General features: G+C 39.8%; 1 protein-coding gene across 1 annotated transcript in view; it reads left to right on the top strand.

The window, feature by feature from the left end:
- Window positions 1-21,893, top strand: part of LOC126278567 (xylulose kinase-like) — a 139,797-nt gene that overhangs the window by 9,637 nt on the left and 108,267 nt on the right. The window contains exons 2-3 of the mRNA XM_049978769.1: window positions 12,388-12,470; window positions 12,570-12,714. Coding sequence (XP_049834726.1) covers window positions 12,388-12,470; window positions 12,570-12,714 — 228 coding nt within the window. The remainder of the gene's footprint in view (window positions 1-12,387; window positions 12,471-12,569; window positions 12,715-21,893) is intronic.

Below are 21,893 nucleotides of genomic sequence, written 5' to 3'. Positions count from 1 at the left end.
GCTTTGTGGAAGGACAGTTCTTGCAGAGCAATAGACATGTGGTAGGCCACAGCGGTGGAGGGTACACAGAGAGCTGATGCAGCCTAGCCGATACTAGGCAGTTAGTAAACAACGCTGTGCTGTAGTTGCCACTTAGTCTCCTATTCACCAATTTCTAACAATGATAAGCAGAAAGGAAATTCCAATGGAAAACACCCATTTCCGCCAACAACAACACGGAATGCAAACACACATAAAATGAACTCCTAATTCCCTTCCTGCTCACCCTCACATCCAATGACAGCATTCCTCCATAATTATCCAAATTAGTGCTCATTTAGCAGTTGGCAACACCCCCTGAGGAAGGTGCCTAGCAACTGTTGCTGAAACATTAGAATTTTACAGATGACATTGCGGCGTCAAACCCAGAAGAATTTTATTGGCGACGTAGAATGAGTCAAAGTATACATTAACGAAAAGAGAGAATCTTATAATCATAGTGCAGTTGCACCATGAGTTGTCTGATGCCTGAAGGGATGATGTCAGTTCAGGCTGTAGCATTGGTGCTGGCTGACATGCCCACAAACTGCTGCAACTTGGTATCTGTATGCTACTCAGTACACCAAATTAACAATGCTATCTTTATACTAGTTAATGCTATTTGTACTTATGCCAACTGAATTTAACCAAGTGAATTAGAAAGAGAAAAAGCTGCCGTAACCTCAGTTATGTTGAATAACTACTATTTATTCTGCCAGAAGCTTAACAATTATGTGATTACAATTGTATTCTTCAAAGGCAATAGTTACCTGCATCTATAGATACTGAACCCTGTTTACATTATTGTTTGCTGAACACTACTATTACCATGCAACAAACACTTCTTAAATCTAGACTTTCAGTTAGTTTGTAGAAAATTGTCTAGTGAGGTACATTTTAAGTGTTGTTTGGGGTGACTGGGACTTTCAATTTCTCTGCTTTATTTTAGGTGGGAGCTGGTTGAATACCTTTCCCTCATATTACATAACTTCACTCTCAACCCCAGACAAGAAAGAAAGATCTACATGAAAATTATTTTGTTCAGATTCAGTGTTAGTCATTCAGCATTAGTACATACGATAGACTTCATCAGAACACTTAACTTATTACAATTACAGTGTTATGTTCGTATTGGGCATGTTTTAAAATTCTTCTAATGAATAAACAAGCTAACAAGGAGCTATGCGACATTTTGTTAAATGGTTTGCTTGGGGCATACTTTGGTTATTTGTTATAAATTTTTGTAGCCATTGTAACTCCTCCACACATGAAAGGTAAGTTATAATTTTGCTGAGATGTAATGATTTATGAGAGGAGTTATTATTTCACCCTGATCCCAATTGTTGTCTGGAGATCTGTGTTGAAAATTTTCTTTCAGAGTCAAAAAGTAACCTGCTTTTATTATTATTTATTTAATTACTGCTTTTTTATTATTATTACTGATTCAAGGAATTAGTTCTTTAGTATTCAGTCTCTCTAAGAAAAGAGCTTAGGTCTTTGAAATGAATAAAAAACCAAACAGATCTCTCTAGACGATGTTTTCTACCTGCTTCTTGAATGAAACTGGATCTGTTGTTATTTTCTGGGCTGGTAGTGACATTTCCCCAAGGATTATTCGATACATCTTCCTGTTTGTTATTCATAGATGACGATTGACATGTCTTCAACTCATCCGACATGTGTGAAAAGTCCCTTTTCGCTGTGTTAAGCTCTTCCAAAAATTTGTTTTGTGTTACTTTCATTTTTCAGTTACTATTCTTTCAATCTGAGAGATGTTGATTGTACCATAATTTATTCCTTCCTCTACTTTCTTCTCAACTAAAGTGTTTACTGAAACTTATTTGTCTTGTATCCATTGTTCTAATTTTTATTCATAAGCAGCATGTTTCTCATTGATATTGTGTGCAATGAATTTCTCACACCCTGAAGCAATTTCTACTGTTGACAAATTATCTAATTTTTCATCTACTGATTGTTGTTTCTCAGTGACATCATCCATTTCTTTTCTCATTTGTTGTTTATCTTCCTTTGCAGGTAGTTGTTCTTGCTTCTGATTCACTTCTGCAACAGTTTTGTACAAGTCTAGAACTTCCTTGGTAATTGTTTCATTCTTTATAGATAAAGATTGCAGTTTTATTAGCTTCTTCCAAATTCTTTATTTGTATCAATACTTCTTTAAGTTCTTTTCTGTTATTTTCTTCCATGTTCTTCATACCTCGCACCATTAATTTTTGAAAATCTATTAGCATTCGGGCAATAGTATCTTCTACTACCCTCATTAGTATATTTTCTGTTTTACATGAAGAGCCCACTTCTCTTGTAAATCTGTCCACAAAGGACACTTCTGACTGATCCAATGATGCAGGTCTCACATCACCATGTTCAGCTACCACATTCAGAGTCGATTCCATCTCAAAATTGTCTAAATCCTTTTGTTGTTCCATTTTGTATTTGGTACGGGTTTTAACCATTACACATGCACACAAAAATTTAAAAAAGACACAACCTATATTTGCACAAAAGCACTAGACACCTTAGGTGAACGTTAGACATATGCAATGAAATAATCTGTAACACCCAAATTATTCACTTTGAAAATATGTTCATAGAAAGTCACTATACATCTTAAATAAAGAAATACTATTCTACTTCAAACTACTAGGAAATTATTATCCTCAATCAATGAAAATCTGTAGTTCTACTAATTCTGTCAGTGTGAGATTGTTATGATAAGGCACAGAAAGAGCATTGCCAAAGTCTTTTCTTGATCTTGCCTTTCAATGAGAAATGATGCTGGCAGTGCTCCACATTCACAGGATATCACCTCTCTCCAACAGGAAGTATTAATTGTGGGAGGACATGAAACAAATCACACATCTATTAGTCTATTATAATAGTAATGCATATGCAAATGACAAAAACTTAATCTAAGACACACATATTAATACTTTTTCATTCAAACTGATTAGGTTTCAAATTTATCTTTCTCATGATTACTTGTTGTCACTCAGAAAAATAAAGTTACCACAAGTCAAAATTCAGTAGTTATTCATTTCTCATACCACTTCTAGACATTCTGTCACATAGGGTGCCAATGGAACTCCCTCTCCTGTGAAAGGTAAATTGTTGTAATTTTACTGAGATGTATTGATCAATGAGAGGAGTCATTATTTCACCCTGCACCCAGTTATTTTGTGGAGATCTGTGTTGGAAACTTCCTTCCAGAGACAAAAATAGCCTCAATGAACTGCTTTTATTATTATTATTATTATTCATTTAATTACTGCTTTGATTTAATTATTATTACTGATTCAAGAAATTAATTCTTTATTATTAAGTCTCTCTAAAAAAAAAGTTAAGATCTTTGAAATGAATAAAAAACCAAACAGATCCCACTAGACGATGTTTATGCTCAGCGATTGTGCATGGTAGACTAGAGATCTGCTGCTGCACACTGACTGTAACCTGTACTCAATGCCGGTTGTCAGACTGTGTGCTAAATGTGGAGGAATCTTAGTCTATGTTAACTATGATCCAATTCTCCTTTCCATGGAAGCCTGTCTGTCGAAGTGGATTTGTTTAAGAGTCTTTAAATTAATGCTCATATAGAGTTTGCAGGTTCGAGCTGCCACAGTCCAAAGAAACATCTTATAGGCATGCACAAATATTTGAAAATGTGAAATCATAAGATGGAGAATAATTTATGCAATACACACCTTGTTTATGCTGCCAAGATGGCAGTCTTGCAACAGAGCCTTCTCTATTAAACCATAATACATTCATCCATACTCATTATGATCAGCAGCTAAACTATATCTTTTCACAATAGTTAATACTGTACCAAAGCTCTCTTAGTTCAAGGAATAGAGAGAGGTCAGCGATAATGCTGCTTTCTCGCAGTCAGTTGCACCAGAGTACGCTTCATATAATATCTTGTTCCGCCATGTATCTTTTGCTCTTGTATGACACAAACCACTACACCATATACAATATTGCTGTTACTAGTTTTTGTTAATTAGTTTCTAGATGAGATTACAGAAGTACAGGTTCTTGTATTATTATCATGTCTCTGATTTATTATAACTAAATTAGGTAATTCAGCAAGTGTGTGATTAAAACTATCAAGAACATACAAATTAACTACTGTTAAAATCTTATATTTGATGAACAAATGTTTACAATGTGCTCTATTATATACATTTACCATTACTCTGCCATTTCCTAATTCTCAAAAATTTCATGTACTTTGTTGTATCATGTTTTCCCATTGTATGGTTCACAGTTCAGTTGAAACAAGTTATTACTGTCAGCAACAACAACAACCATTCAGGGGTAAATATAGTGGGAACTGAATATAAAAGTTCCAGGATAATTAAAACTACTGCTGCAAGAAGTGCAGTTATTTGTTTTATACAAAACTCTTGCCTCTCCCAAATAAATACTGATTTACTTAGACTCACTGCCCCCAGAAAATAATTCTGTAAGACAACAGTGAATGAAAATATGCAAAATAAACCAACTTTTTGTCTTTAAATGAATATGAGAATCAATCCTCAGTGCAGAATGTGACTTGACCACAGACATAAGCAAATTAATATTTTTCATATAAACAGGCAGAAAGACTCAATATTGACAGTTTTGTGAAGTAGTTTTGAACACATTTTCTGAAAACTGTCTGAGCAGCTAGTTTGGCAGCCCACAAACCATGGAAATATCTTAGACCTTGTAGCTACATGGTGTCAGTATAGAGATGGGGATTAGTGATCATGATGGTTTCACACAGACTATGGCTACAACAGTTAATAAATCAGTCAAGAAGGCTAGAAAGGTGCTTCTGGTACAAAGAGCAGATAAGCAGCTGTTAGCATCTCACTTAGACAATGGACTGGCATCATTTAGTTCTTCTATGATGGACATACAGGAATTATGGACGAAGTTTACACAGATTGTAAATTGTGTTCTGGACAAATGTGTATCTAATAATTGGATTAAGGACTGAAAAGACCCACTGCAGTTTAACAATGAAATCCAGAAAATGCTGCGGAAGCAAAGGCTGTTGCAGTATTGGTTCAAAAGGGAATATGCAAATGGCGACAGGCAAAGGTTCGTAGAGATTTGTGTATCTGTGAAAAGATCAATGAAAGAAGCATATAACAACTACCACTGTCATACCTTAACAAAAGATCTGACCAACAACCTGAAAAAATTCTGGTCTTATGTAAAATCGCTAAGTGGGTCTAAGGCTTGTCTCCGGTCCCTTGTTCGCCAGCCTGGTGTGACAATAAAAGATAGAAAAATGCAAGCCGAAGCTTTAAATTTTGCTTTTAAGAAATCTTTCATGCACAAGAATTGTACAAATATACCATCATTTGACTATTGCACAGAGTTCCATACGGATGGCATAGTAATAAGAATTCCTGGTGCAGAGAAACAACAAAAAAAGTCGAAAACAAATAAATCCAGCAAGGAATCCCAGTTTGGTTTTACAAAAAGTACTGTACGGCATTGGCAGCTTACATTTATATTTATCATGAATCTCTTGCCCAGTGCGAAGTCCCAAGAGACTGGGCGGGGGTGGGGGGTGGGGGGGGGGGGGTAGGGTGGGAGAGAGAGAGAGAGAGAGAGAGAGAGAGAGAGAGAGAGAGAGAGAGTGGAAAGCTTATGTCCACAAATCTGCACAGTTCTAGAAAGCATCACTCATACAAAACTCAGCTTGCCCTTTTCTCACGTAATATCCTGTGAACTATGGGATGAAAGCCAACAAGCAGAGTCCATAGTTCCAGTTTCATGAAAAATGTTTGACACGGCACTCCACTGCAGACTGTTAATGAAGGTATGAGCACATGGAATAGGTTCCCAGATATGATGTTGCAGTGCATGTGTTATTGCCAATTGTGATGCAAAGTTCTTTTGGGTCTGCGTGGAGGCAGTGGAATGACGACAACGCAAATTTGTGCTGGACTGGGACTCGGAACCAGATTTTCTGCTTTCGAGCGGTCGTCTTACCATTTGGCTACCCGAGCATGACTCATGGTCAGATCCATACTTCCATGGTTGATGAAATATGGAAGTTTGGGTCTGGCTGTGAGTCATGCTTGTGGGCAGCCAAATGGGAAGTCCGGGTTCGAGTCCCAGTCTGCCACAAATTTTCATTGTTGTCATCCCATTATGTAGCTGGTGATTATCCACATTCACAATTGCAAATACATTAAATGTTGTTCCAGATATGTGATTTGAAAACTTCTTAAGCAATAGAACCTAGTATGCTGCCCTTGACAGCAAGTGTTCATGTTGTGTAAGGAACACAAAAATAACGTATGAGAAATTAGGGTTCATAGGGGGGCACATAGACAGTCATGTTCCCCTTGGTCTATTTGTGAGCGCAACAGTAAAGAAAATTTCTAGTCATGGTATAGGGTACCCTCCACCATGCACCTTACAGTGGCTTGCCGAGTATGAATATGATGTAGATAGTTCAATTACACTGATAACAGTTAGCCACTGAAAACAGCTACAACTGGAACATACCTAGGAGTATGCAGCCACAGCATTTTAAGTGGAATGACCACATTAAATAAAGGCATATGCCAAACTATAGTTTATTGGAAGATTGCAAGGAAAAGTAGTTCACCCATGGATGAGGTGGTTTACAATACCCTTATTCAGCTGATCTTGAATGTTGCTTGTTAGTCTGGGACCTTTACAAAGTACAATTAATAGAGAGGACCCATAGAGGAGCAGCACGTTGTATCTAAATCTCTTCCTATACTCCGCAAACCACTGTGAGGTGCATGGCAGAAACAACTTCCCATTGTATTAGTTATTAGGATTTCTTCCTGTTCCATTCATGTATGGGGCATGGAAATAATAATTGTTTGAATGCCTCTGTGTGTGAAGTTGCTATTCTAATTGTTGTATTCTCTTTAGCTGCTTTTATGTCATCTTGTTGTTCCTGTAGAGCTGTACCATGGGCGGAAGGAGAGGATGTGGGTTGGCGTCCGGTATCCTCATTCTATAACACAACTGCACGCAATTAATAACTGGGTTCTTTATTCATAAACAAAGAGCTATTTAACTTAAAATGTTTCCATGTGCTGTGGTACAAGCTCTGTTCTCAATGTTGTTGAAGTAGAAGTCTGCTATGTTCACTGTAAGGTTACTATGTGCTGCCTGTCTCTGTGCTAAAGGCTACGTCTGTGACTCCGTCTCTGTGACATGCTGGAACTACAAGGCAAACACACTTCAACTAACTGGCTAAACTGACTGGCTAAACTAGCCCTCTGGCCTGCAGCGGCGATCCTAAATACTGGCGGCTGAGAGGGCGTTTGTGGCACTTTCCAGTGAGTCTTGTCATTGGCCTTGATCGATCTCTCGTAACCTCTGTGCTGCATGGTGTGTTGTCACCAGCATATACCAGTGTGTTTCTCCCCCCAAAATGTCACACCGATGTCATGAAGTGAGGCTGTGAATGGCAACTGGGGGGGAGGCAGGATGCTGGGTGTGGTGATGGCTGGGAACCGTGACTGTGGAGAACGGCAGCCTCCCAACCGTACTCCACCATCTGGCTTGTGAGGCAAGAGATACGTCGTCTGGAAAACTGCTGCAAGGGTACGCGTCCAGACCTGAAGGTGTGTGCTGGGGTGGTGACAGAGATGGGGATGGCGATGGTGGGTCCAGGTCCACGGGGTCGACAAGCGGGGATGTTCTGGGGTGTATACTCGCGCGCGTGCGCACACACACACACACACACACACACACACACGCACACACACACACACACATATCCATCCATACATACACAGACACAAGCAGACATATTTAAAGATGTGTGCTTGTGTCTGTGTATGTATGGATGGATATATGTGTGTGTGTGTGTGTGTGTGTGTGTGTGTGTGTGTGTGTGTGTGTGTGTGTGTGTGTGTGTGTGTGTGTGTGCGCGCGAGTATATACCTATCCTTATTTCCCCCTAAGGTAAGTCTTTCCGCTCCCGGGATTGGAATGACTCCTTACCCTCTCCCTTAAAACCCACATCCTTTCATCTTTCCTTTTCCTTCCCTCTTTCCTGACGAAGCAGCCGCCGGTTGCAAAAGCTCGAAATTCTGTGTGTGTGTTTGTGTGTTTTATTCATTGTGCCTATCTACCGGCGCTTTCTCTCTTGGTAAGTCTTGGAATCTTTGTTTTTAATAATATACGAGGGTCAGTCAAAAAGTAATGCCTCCTATTTTTTTTCTACGTTTAATTGTCAGGAAATTTAAATGCAATTACATAGGTTGAAAACCACAACATTGAGGATCATTTTGTCATTTTTCAATGTAATCTCCGCCCATCTCTACAGTTTTGGTCCATCTTTGAACAAGGGCATGTATCCCAGCACGGTAAAAATCACAGCTCTGCTTCCTAAGCCATTGACGCACGGATGTTTTGACGGCCTCCTCATCTTCAAAATGAATCCCACGATGAGCTTCTTTTAGTGGCCCGAACAGATGGAAGTCTGATGGTGCCAGGTCAGGGCTGTATGGGGGATGAGGCAAAACTTCCCATCCAATTTTGACAATCTCGTCAGAGGTGTGACGACTGGTGTGTGGTCTTGCATTGTCATGCAAAAGAAGAACATCTGCCATTGATTTTGTTGGGCGAACTCGCTGAAGACGTGCTTTAAGTTTTTTGAGGGTTGTGACGTATTGAACAGAATTTATTGTGCATCCTTGCTCCAAAAAATCAACCAGAATCACACCCTCTGTATCCCAGAAAACTGTTGCCATAACTTTCCCTGCCGATCGCACAGTTTTTAATTTTTTCTTCCTCGGCGAGCTTGTGTGACGCCACTCCATTGACTGCCTCTTTGATTCGGGTTCAAAAAAATGCACCCATGTTTCGTTCCCGGTCACAATTTTTTTCAGAAACTCATCTCCCTCCAAACGGAAGCGCTGCAAGTGTTGGGAGGCTATTGTTTTCCTTGCCTCTTTATTCTGATCGGTTAACATTCTTGGAACCCACCGTGCACAAACTTTTGAGTACCCCAATTGTTTAATAATCGTGATCACACTGCCTTTACTAAGAGAAATAATGCGACACACTTCATCTGCAGTCACCCGACGGTCACCACGAATGATGCCATCAACTTGCTGAATGTTGTGTGGAGTCACTGCACTCACCGGCCTGCCGCTCCGCTTTTCGTCAGTCAACGGTGTTTGCCCTTCAGCTTCCTTACAACGACGAACCCATCGTCTAACAGTGCTGACATCCACTGTCACAACACCATACACCTTCTTCAGTCTTTCATGAATGCGTATGGGCGTTTCACCTTCTGCATTCAAGAATTCAATCACACAACGCTGTCTCAAACGAACATCGATGTCAGCCATCTTACAAACTTCTTCTGTGCTGCCACCTGTTGACACAGAAAGTTACTACTGCAGTGGATTGCAGAAGAAGGTTTGAGGAATGGCGCCAAATTCAAATTTGGAAGGAGAGGGAAAAATGAAAGGATGTGGGTTTTAAGGGAGAGGGTAAGGAGTCATTCCAATCCCGGGAGCGGAAAGACTTCCCTTAGGGGAAAAAAAGGACAGGTGTACACTCACACACACACACACACACACACACACACACACACACACACACATCCATCCGCACATCCGCACATACACAGACACAAGCAGACATGTGCCTGTCTGCCGGTGCTTTCCCGCTTGGTAAGTCTTGGAATCTTTGTTTTTAATATATTTTTCCCATGTGGAAGTTTCTTTCTATTATATATATATAAAACAAAGATTCCAAGACTTACCAAGCGGGAAAGCGCCGGCAGACAGGCACATGAACAAAACACACAAACACACACACAGAATTACGAGCTTTCGCAACTGGCAGTTGCTTCGTCAGGAAGGAAGGAAGGAGAGGGAAAAATGAAAGGATGTGGGTTTTAAGGGAGAGGGTAAGGAGTCATTCCAATCCCGGGAGCGGAAAGACTTCCCTTAGGGGAAAAAAAGGACAGGTGTACACTCGCACACACACACACACACACACACACACACATATCCATCTGCACATACACAGACACAAGCAGACATATTTAAAGGCAAAGAGTAAGGGCAGAGATGTCAGTCGAGGCGGAAGTACAGAGGCAAAGAAGTTGTTGAAAGACAGGTGAGGTACGAGTGGCGGCAACTTGAAATTAGCGGAGGTTGAGGCCTGGCGGATATCGAGAAGAGAGGATATACTGAAGGGCGAGTTCCCATCTCCGGAGTTCGGATAGGTTGGTGTTGGTGGGAAGTATCCAGATAACTCGGACGGTGTAACACTGTGCCAAGATGTGCTGGCCGTGCATCAAGGTCATAACCAATAGATTGTGGTCAGAGTGCACATCTGCCCCTGGAAATGTCTTACAATTTAAAACCTGGTTCCTAAATCTCTGTCTTACCAATATCTAATCTATCTGATACCTTTTAGTATCTCCAGGGTTCTTCCATGTATACATCCTTCTTTCATGATTCTTAAACCAAGTGTTAGGTATGATTAAGTTGTGCTCTGTGCAAAATTCTACCACACTGCTTCCTCTTTCATTTCTTAGCCCCAATGCATATTCACCTACTACGTTTCCTTCTCTCCCTTTTCCTACTCTCAAATTCCAGTCACCCATGACTATTAAATTTTCATCACCCTTCACTATGTGAATAATTTCTTTTATTTCATCATAGATTTCTTCAATTTCTTCATCATCTGCAGAGCTAGTTGGCATATAAACTTGTACTACTGTAGTAGGTGTGGCCTTTGTATCTATCTTGGCCACAATAATGCGTTCACTATGCTGTTTGTAGTAGCTTACCTGCACTTAAACCTACTCCTGCATTACCCCTATTTGATTTTGTGTTTATAACCCTGTAGTCACCTGACCAGAAGTCTTGTTCCTCCTGCCACTGAACTTCACTAATTCCCACTATATCTAACTTTAACCTATCCATTTCCCTTTTCAAATTTTCTAACCTACCTGCCCAATTAAGGGATCTGACATTCCACGCTCTGATCCGTAGAACGCCAGTTTTCTTTCTCCTGATAACGACATCCTCTCGAGTAGTCCCCACTCATAAAGCAATGGAAATGGGGCAGGCCCAGAAAAACTTAGGCTGTGCATTGTCTTTCAGTGTAACATTTCCCATTCGATCTGAAAATAGTTGAGGAAATTCTTTAAGCAAGCTACCTACATTGGTTTTCAGATCAAAAGCCGATATGGAATGTACATTGGTTTGGATGCTAACACCAAACAAATCAAAGGCATCTGAACCGAAAATGTTCTCACTGTCTTCCAGTTTAAACACAGAAAAATTCTTTTTTCTAGTGTGAGATTTGTATGTGGTAGGCAAACTACACTGTCTAAGCACTGGAATATCCTGTCCAATGTAAGCAGTAAGGTCCTTGCTAGATTTAGAAAGGCGTAGTGAGCCTAACTGCTTATATATGGCACCATTAAGCAAAGTGACTGATGCACCTCTGTCCAACTGAAAGTTCACACGATGGCCAGCAACTTGTAATGAGACAAATACTTTTTTAGAATGTCGTTGCACAGCACTATGGTGAGAATGAGGCACAACCTTAATCTTTCATTTGTCAGAACCTGCCGTAGGTTTGGAAAACACAGTGTTCACTGTATGTGCATGAGCCTGTTTTTACCTGGGAGCGGGCAAAATTGGTGTGTTAGTGCTGTTGCAAACAAACTGCTTGTTCATGACCTTTTTTTCCACACATATAACACATTGTGTTACGTGATGGGCATGCATTTTGCATGTAACTATATAGTGAAAATATACTATATACTAAAATAACTATATAGTTAAAATATGGCCACCCAGCCATTGACCTTCTTGTGTGAATGCACGCGCTCTGCCCCAACTTGCACGGGACCTGGTCGATATATCTGCCACGAGTAATGAGTGTGATGGGGAAATTCCTATTAGGCACACTATGAATGTAGTGGTGTGGACATGTTGGGAATGTGGGTCTCACGGGGAGCGTGCAAGGGATAAGTTCCTGCAGGCGCACTATCCTCTGTGCCCTCAGTGGCTCAGATGGATAGAGCATCTGCCATGTAAGCAGGAGATCCCAGGTTCGAGTCCTGGTCAGAGCACACATTTTCAACATGTTCCCAATGATGTATACCAATGCCTGTTTGCAGCTAGGGTGTCGATTTAATTATCATTCTGTAAATATCTCCAGAATCAAAAAGCTGTTTCATTAATGCTGGTCATTTCATTTTCTTTATTTCAAAAGTATTATTAGCAGACATACAGAGTATGAGAAATAAGTCAGTTTGTCAACGTTTTACTGTTTTGAAGGACTGTACTGATAATTATAGCTCTCTTTATTTCTTTATTACAGCTTAAAGCAGTAGTAGTTGACAATCAGTTAACTGTTCTACATGAAGCACAGGTTCAGTTTGACAATGATTTGCCAGAATTCAGGTACGGTATAGTAAGTTCTTTTTTTCAGTGTCATAAACTTCATTTTTGAATTGTATGTGATATCACATTATGAGTGGCTGTGATCTGAACTTTTTACAGGACACATGCAGGAGTGGTACGGAAGGGCAGGGAGGTGTGGGCCTCTCCAGTCATGTGGGTAAAAGCACTTGATATGCTCATGGACAGGCTTAGAATTTCTGGAACTCAGTTTGAGAAGATTGCTGCAATCTCAGGAACTGCACAAGTAATACATGCAGAATATTTTCTTTAATTTCTATGTGTACTGACATTTCTGAAACAGACCATTTGTTCTAGGTCAAAACCTGTGTTTTTTTATAGTGTAATTCATTGTGGGAAGAAACTGTAATTTAAAATTTTTTTTGGAAGTTCTGTTAAAGTGGGATAGCTTGTGCTCCCTCTAGCAAAACAAAATTAGTGATATAAATCTAAATTAGCATTGGAACAATGTCTATATGCATGCACTTAAAAGTCCTTGTTGGATGGCAAAGTGCATCTGAAATGTAGTTTATGATTAATATTTCATAGCTATATTTTTAAATAACACAATCATTCAAATTCCCTACATTTTCTGTTCCATTTTATTATTTAATTTGAGCTACCACAACAGAAGTCCCTTCAAGAAATGCGAATGTCCGAAGGTGGAGGGATGAGGGGATGGGTGTGAGAAGAATGTAAGTAGGAGAGTAAGTTTGTTTCATAGTTTTTTCATAGTTTGATGAGAAGACAACTGGTGTACATTAAATTGCGGCGTAGATACTGAAGATTATCTCTCTCAGTCTCTAAACTACTTCTACTTACTTAAAATAAAAAAAAGTAAAGTGCTGGTCTCTTCAGTAATGACATGGTATGTATCTGAAATCCCTACAGAAACTGTTCCCTTTATTTCCTTTCTTTTTGGTTTGTTTTTTAAAAAAGAAAACATAATTTATGTAAATTAGTAGTTTTTCACATGCTGATACCACGCAGTTCTTTGCAATGGTGTTCCTGTGCTATATGATAGTTTCATGGTATTAGTAAGGCAGCACATGCAAAGAACACTCAATAAATTATATAACATTTAAAAGGTAAATGGCAACAAGTCCAACACTACCAAATATTTATTTGTATTTTAGGTAAGATGAGCGCTGTTTACAGGTTCTCATTAAATTGTTATGTAGAGTCACACAACAGGTAATAACTAACCTAACCTGTTGCTTACATATTCCTTTCCGTGAACTGTGCACACTATGTTGCTGAAAGAAGAGACAATATAACAACAGACAGACATTTTAGTTGTTCGTGGTTCCTGCAAAGTCTATAAGGTAACTGAAGTCCATTCAAAGGGATGAAACAAAGAGTTGGAGATTAACACCACAGCTGATTAACTTGAATGTGGAACAAGCAGTAAAGGAAGTAAAGGAAAATTTTGGATGATGAAGTAATTAGCAAGATCAATAGATATTATTGCTATGGTCTTCTTTTCAAACCAGAAAACCCATAAAAATGGCAAGATGCCACTGGATCATGTTTTGTGTATCTACAATTTTTCCTCATGGCAATTGTTTGACCTCACCAGGTGGTAGCCACTTATTATTGATGGAGAGTGGCAATTATTGAGCAGTTACTTTGAGTAAATATTGCAGGATGCACTAAATATGACCCAGCAGCATACCCAAAAGACATATATTCACTTTGTTCTGCAGATCCTGTCATGATAGAGAACCTCTAGGTATGTGGAACATTAAAAAATATACGTTTACAAAAGAGAATCTACTATTAAAAACCACATCTTTGTACTTTATTTGCAATGAATACTATTACACTGCTATATGTGCTGCCACACATTCATTTGGAGGTACTGAAACTTTTAGGAAATGGAAAGAAAATGAGGGGATGAGGCCGCTGCTTCTTCAGACCTTCTAAAGTGGCACATTGGTTAACAAACTGGACTCACATTTGCGATGACTGGGATTCAAATTCCTATCTATCTATCCAGATTTAGGTTTTCAGCTGTTTCATTAAATCAATCATTAGTGGAAATATTGGGATGATTTATTTGAAAAGGATCTGTCTGAAGAATTTTCCTGTCGTTGTCCTGTCCAAGGTAGTGCTCCATCTCTGATGGTCATATCATTGGTAGAACCTATATTCTGATCTTTCTTACTTTCCTTTGTTTTCTCATTTACATACAGGGTGATTATTATTAACATTTAAAAACCTCCAAAGTGATGTAGATGATGCTGAGACAAGTAATTTAATATGGGACACATGGGGCCACAAATGTCGGGAAATACCCCAGAATTGGCTGACAAATGTTGAACATGTGTTGTCGCCAGATGACGTACATAATTGTATGTGCAGCATTTGAGCCTATCAGTCTGTTGCACCTGATGATTCATACCCAAGTCAGTATTCACATTGGTGTGGCACTGGGCCTCTGTGCATGACTTTAGCACATAGGGCTCAGGGTCCAAGTCTTGCATCTGGCAGGCAGTATTTTTTTCACTGTTTCAGATGTGTGTTTACACTGAGGTAAGATTTATTATTTTATTTACTGGTCTCACAGTATCCGCAAAGTACAGTACAACAGAAACCCATCATATTGTGTCACGAGTAAATAAGTACATGCTTCCAAATTTCGTCTTTACCTGTAAATGACCTGTTTTCTTTACTAAATAATATCTGTGAACAAAAAAAGAATGGGCAAAAGGAAAGAAACACAAAATAAGAACAGCTTTTGTTTGGTTACAGTGAGGACAGTAAACATTTACAGAAGGTGTTTCAAATTTGGAGCATTGTGCAGCAATGCCTCGTACCAGCAAGTGTAGCATAATAGTAACCAATTAATACACAATACCAATCAAAATCACCCAAATATGGCTTTATTCATAACCCCTGAACTATAATGGAAATAAGTGTCGCGGGACTCCACAAAACACAGAACAACTGATGTGCATGATACAAACTATGCATGCCTACCACAGGCGGTCTCCAGTGGCCAGGCCATGTTGATACATTTGGCAGACAATTCAAGTACACATACGTGACAACATCACACTCGCTGCACTCACACTCATATGCACTAGTAGCAGGATACGGCACACCTCTCCCTTGTGCGAAGTGGACACACAGGCAATGGTGGAGTAGCTGGTGGCACATACATCGGATCAGAAGTGGCGGTAGCCCGTGCTGATCGAGGGGGCAGGATGAAGTTCCAGGCAGACACTGGAGCATAGGGCCAGAATGTGTGGGGATGTGGGCATGCCTGAGGACAGTGGGCCCGTTTGGCACCTTAATGACAGCACAGCACAGGAGAGGAGAGAGGAGAGTGCCATCACCATCTCTGGGTCATCATCAACAGGCAGGTCCCTGTGCACAGGAGATGGGTTGCACCCACTGATGATGAGGGCCGAGGCAAGGATGGTGAGGGAGACAGTGGAGGCGGCCCGTGCGGAACAGTAGGCTGTGGCAACAGACCTGAGGCTAGAGACAGGTGTTGCCCAGTGCCAAGAAACTTAAAACCCAGGGTGCCACATGTGGAGGAGGCAGCCAGTGGGATTGGGGCACCTCCACAGCAGGCGATCAAGAGCTTGATGCAGAGGGATGTTGAGCAGGACGGGCTGTGGTGATGGGTGCTGTATTCGGGAACCAGTAGGTGCTGGTGGCAAGCGAGGGTGCAACTGATCACAGTGGTGTGCTGACAGTCCGTTGGCCATGCAGACATCACGAAGGTGGCATCCTCTGCAGCTGTATCCACTTGGTCCAGTAACCAAACCCTCACACCCAATCCCAGGGCAAAGCAGCCAGACAAAGCTGACCATAGAAGATGTGGTGCACGCTGCAGAAGCTAGAGGAGTGTGCATAGCTGGCAGCCATGAAGTAACTCAGCTGGCCTCCACTCCACCGTAGGCGTGAAGTGATAGGTGGTCATAAAATGAAGAAGGGCGACATGCAGTGAAGAATCCATGACAAGTGTTTCCATTTGGGACTCGAATGTACACACTAGTCATTCTGCCTCACTGCTCAATTGGAGGTGGAATGGTGCAGCCATAACATGAAAAAAGCTACGGTGGGGACAAAAGAATTGAAGGGTGTGAGAAACAAACTGGGACCCATTTTTAGAAACTAAGGTATAAGGCAGCCCCTCAATAGGTAAAACCCTCAAAAGGATATTAATTATGACCTCAGCCAACATTGACTTACACACCTGAGAATGTAAGAAAACCAGGCAAATGCATCCACCTGCAAAGTTACACAAAAGCATTTCCATTGCAGGTGTGGAGCAGGCCAGGGGGTCAGAGACACCGTGGGAGCTGCCTGTTGTCGGCACACTACTCACAAGCCATAACAAAATGGACAATTTCAACATCAAGCCATAGCCAAAACACATGTCTCCTAGCTATCCGTTTAGTGCACATAACTCTCTAATGACCGTGGTGGAGGAGGCATAGAGCCTTGCTTCGTAATGTGGCAGGAATGACTACTCTGGGAGAGAGGTCTTTTGTCGATAACAGCAAAATACCATCAAAAACAGTGTGGTGATACTGTAAGGAAAAATAGCTATGCAAGAGTTCCGATGCCTGACTTGATGGCTTATCTGGCCAGACCTGTTGAACAAACCGAACCACCTGGCGAAGAAATGGATTGGTGGCAATGGTAGCTACTTTTTTCAAGCTCGTAATTGGGAAACTCTTGACTGTGGCCTACATTTCAGTATCAAGATGGAAGCAAAGCAATTCTTGATGATCAAAGTTGGGATCAGAACCCACAGGAAGGTGAGATAAGGCATCTGCATTGGCATGTTTGGACATATATTGATAATGGATTTTGTAATTGTAATGAAATAAGAAAAGCACCCAGCATTGTATGTGGTGTGCTGCCCTGTCAGGCAAGGAAGTGGGAGGATTAAACAAGGAAACCAAGGGTTTATGGTCAGTAACAAGGGAAACTTGGAGCCATACAAAGAATCATGAAATTCTTGGAGGATATAAATGATGGCAAGAGCTTCTTTTCCCACTTGAGAGTAACACTACTCTACTGGAGTGAGAGATTTGGAGACAAAAGCAACTGCTTACTCAGAGCCATCAGAATATCAGTGTGCTAGGACTGTACAAAGGCCGTACTGTGAAGTGTCGGTTGTCAAAACTATATGCTGGTCTGGAGAGAACATAGCTAAACAGGGCACCAAGAGGAGTCAGATTTCAACATTTGAAAAGCATGTCCGCAATCCTGGCTCCAGCAGAAAGGTACATTTTAGTGTAACAAGGCATGCAATGGGTGGGTTATTGTGGCTGCAAGCTTTAGTAATTTATGGTAGTAGGCTACTTCCATAGTAAGTCTTGAAGCTCCTTAGTGGATGAGGGGTGAGACATGGAGGTAATAGTGGAGATGTGGTCTAGTAGAAGGGAACCTTATCCCATGAGACCTTGAACCTCAAATAAACAGTGGAAGGTTGAAAAACTGGGATTTTGTAAGGTCATGCTGTAAGCCTGTGGACAGTAAGACAGCAAACAAAGTGCACAATTTTTTCAAGTGAGCAGCTGTGGAGGAACCTGTGACAACAGCATCATCCACATAATTAATGCAACTCAGGACAAGCATAGTCAATTGCCTTAAAAATTGTTGGAAAATGGCAGGGACACTAGCCACACCAAAAGCAAGATGCAAATATTGATAGACACCAAAGGGAATATTCAAAACCAGAACACAGTGAGACTTCTTATCCACAGGAACTTGCAGATACACTTCAGACAAATAAATTTTAGAAAAGTACTGGTGAGCTGATATTTTCACCAACAGTTCCTCCTGATGTGGAAGAGGATACATATCCACAATTGATTACACATTGTCAGTAGTACTAAAGTTGCCACAGTGGTGAATTTTTTCTGGTGCCTTCATAACTTCAGCCAGTGGAGATGACCATTCACTAGCCATAACAGGTTACACCACTGCTAGAGATTGTAGTCCATACAATTCTGCTTTCACTTGGTCTTTCGAGGCGACAAGAAAAGGACATGCATGATAAAAATGAGGCTGAGCTATGGATTTCAAAGAAATATGAGCAGAGAAATTCATAGTACATCCTATACCTTCCAAAAACAAGTCCAAAAACTCCTCACACAGTGTTTCCAATCGAGAATATGGTACCTGATCAGGCACAAGGTGACCTGCATTGGTGATAGAAAATCCAAATGCTCAAAATGCCTCCATCTCAAACAAGTTCTCAGCACCAGCATGAGCTACCACCAAAAATGTAATGAAATGAACCACTGACATGTAGGAGGCAGATGCTGTAAATTGTCCCAACAGCACACTGTTTTGTTTGTTATAATTGATAAGCTTCTATGTGACTGGTGTCAATGGAGGTGAGCCTAAACTCACATAGATTTGAGAATTCAGTGATATCACTGCAGCACCTGTGTCAACATGTAGCTGAAGCACTTGGCAAAAAACACTTAACTTGATAAACAACTTGGAAAAAGTCACCAGCATTGGAGTCACAAAGTTTACATCCATATCCATATCCTGAACAGCCTTTGGCAAATGACACATGGTGGCAATGTAGCCTTCCTTCTCACAAGCATTACAACTAGCCCTGCACTTTGGGCACACCAAAAGTTCATGCTGGACAAAACAGAAAGGACAAGATGGAAACAGAGTACATCGACACTGGCGCTGTGATGGTTGCATGATTGCTTGGGCCGGCCTTTGTCAACTTGGTGCAGGGCTCACATGTTTACCACTTCCATGAGTCGCTGGCAGAAGGCATGGCAGAAACTGCACTGTGTGCACATCTCCCCCAGGTGGCCTCAAGTGGCTGGCCTGTGCTGATACAGTTAGTGATTGATTCAAGTGCATATGTGCAGTGTTGCCACACTCGGCACACTCAAATTCACATGCACTACTAGCAGGGTACAGCAACAAACCCAAGCATTCCACATGTGGTGAGGTACATCGTCTGGTGACATCACATATTCAACACCTGAAACCACTTTTTGGTTATTTTTGACTTTTGCAGCCCAATGTGTCTTTTATATGTTGCAGTGGCATCTACTTCACTTCAGGTATTTTTAAATGTTAATAAGAATCATCATGTATGTTAAATAGCTACTATTTATGTACTGCTTTGCCTAAACATTTAAATCGCCACACTGATATTTATCATAGAGTAATACTCATCGACACTTAATTCTCAGTATGAAGACAGAGCATTACTCATCAAAAAGAGCAAAATGACCTGCAGATTTGATGGTATCCCAGACAAAATTATTAAATATAGTACTGATAATGTTGTTTCTCAACTTGTGGACATAATCAATGACTCCTTTGAAACTGGGGTGTTTCCAAGTAAACTTAAGCAGTCAACAGTAATACTAGTTTTTAAAAGTGGTGACAGGTTTGACATTAAAAATTTCAGACCACTATAATTATTGTCTGTATTTTAGAAAATAATTGAAAGAATAATGTATGACAGTTTGCTAGACTTCCTATACAAAAATAAAATTCTTGTAAATGCGCAGAATGGCTCTTGAAAAGGCAAATCTACGCAGATGGCTCTCTTCATTTTCCTAAAACTTGTTTACAAATCTGTTGAGGACAAGGAACTGATCTGTGGGCTGTATTTATACCTTTCCAATACATTTGATCTTATAAATCATAATCTACTGCTATTAATACTGTATAATTATGGTGTCCATGATATTTCCCGTGAGTAGTTCAAGTCATATTTAACTGATAGGAAACAAAGAGTACAAATCTCTCAGGATGGAAATGTGTACCATTCTGAAAGTAAGAGAGGTAATTATGTGGTGCTAGGGCTCAGTATTGGGACCATTATTATTCTTGATTTTTATTAATGACCTACCACAACAATTTTCAACAGCTGATACCATATTATTTGCATATGATACCAGTTTCATTATAAAAGGGAAGAATGATTATGAGATGCAGCAAAAGTTGACAAAAGAGCAGAAGTGACAGAATAATGGTTTAAAGATAACTGTCCAGTTGTCAATGACAAGAAAACTGTGTGGATGAACTTCAACCATATAAGGAACAAAAAAAGGACCAATATAAATTTCACGTCGTCAAAAAGCCAAATTCAGGAGAAGAATCACATAAAATATTTAGAATTATGGGTAGATGAGCATCTAAGATGGGAAAAACATGTAGAAATGTTTAACAAAAGATTAAGCAAGTAGTGTTACATATTAAGAGTGCTAAAAGATTACTGCAATACCGAAACAGTGTTAAGTGCTTATTAGGCATACATCTATAGTCTACTGAAGTATGGTATAGTGTTCTGGGGAAATACCTCTTTTGCAAAGCAGTCTTTTAAGTGCTAAAAGAAAGCTGTAAGATTAATAGGTGATGTTGCTTACAGAGCACCATGTAGAGGTATCTTTAAGGAATTAAAAACCATGACCTTACCATCTATATTTGTATTTGAAAGCTCCTGCTTCATTAAAAACTACCAAGTTTCAGCTTTGAATAGTGAGATCCACAATTATCAAACAAGGAACAGGGATGACTATTATAGGGATGTGCACAGAAAATCAATATATCAGGACAGTGCTGTTTATAAACCCAAAATTCTGTACAGTGTATTGCCAGATAGCATAAAAAAATACCAAACATTAATGCAGTCAAAAAAGAACTAAAAAATCTACTAATAAACAACAGCTTCTACAGCATTAATGAATATCTGTAATTTTTCTCAGATCTGTAGATCTGCTTCATAACTCTCTAAACAAAATTCAAAATTATCAACCATTCCTAGATACATCGAAACTTCTTTCATCCATGTATGTATCTAATTATGCACCTAGCTTTTGTGCCATATGTTACTATGCCTAGTTAACTAAAGTACTGGTATATCATAGTTTTAGTAAAATCAACCAAGGAGTTTCATTAGCTTTTATTTCATCAGTATGTACATACATAATTTTGTAATCTAATTAAGCAGAATATGTTTTTGTTATAAAGATGTGCCGATTCCAATGATAAGATTTTGTACGTGATGTAAATATGTAATATTTTATACTGTTATGTACTTTGACAAGTCCAATATCATGAATATGATAGAATGGGCACTAAATAAGTAAATAATAAAATTGCTCCTGTAGGAACTTTTGGAAGACAAAGTTAGGGTGATTATGACAGACACAAGTGCAATTTTAAGCAGTCATTCTTCCCATGTTCCATAACAAGTGGAATGGGAACAAAAATGTAATTTCTTGCTAAGTACACTTTTATGACACGCTTCACAGCAGTTTGCAGAATATGTATGTAGATATAGTGACTATTTAATTCATGTGTTGCCAAATCAGCTCCTTGGGAAAGAGTAGAAATGTAAAGCTACTAGCAAAAGATACAAGAGACAATCAAGGAACTGATTGATGCCAAAGTAGCCACTCAGTGTAA

Source organism: Schistocerca gregaria, chromosome 6 (genome assembly GCF_023897955.1).
Source record: "Schistocerca gregaria isolate iqSchGreg1 chromosome 6, iqSchGreg1.2, whole genome shotgun sequence".
In the NCBI taxonomy this organism is placed as follows: Eukaryota; Metazoa; Arthropoda; class Insecta; order Orthoptera; family Acrididae; genus Schistocerca; species Schistocerca gregaria.
Note: the sequence above shows the minus strand (reverse complement) of the source record. Positions and strands in the feature narration are given on the sequence as shown.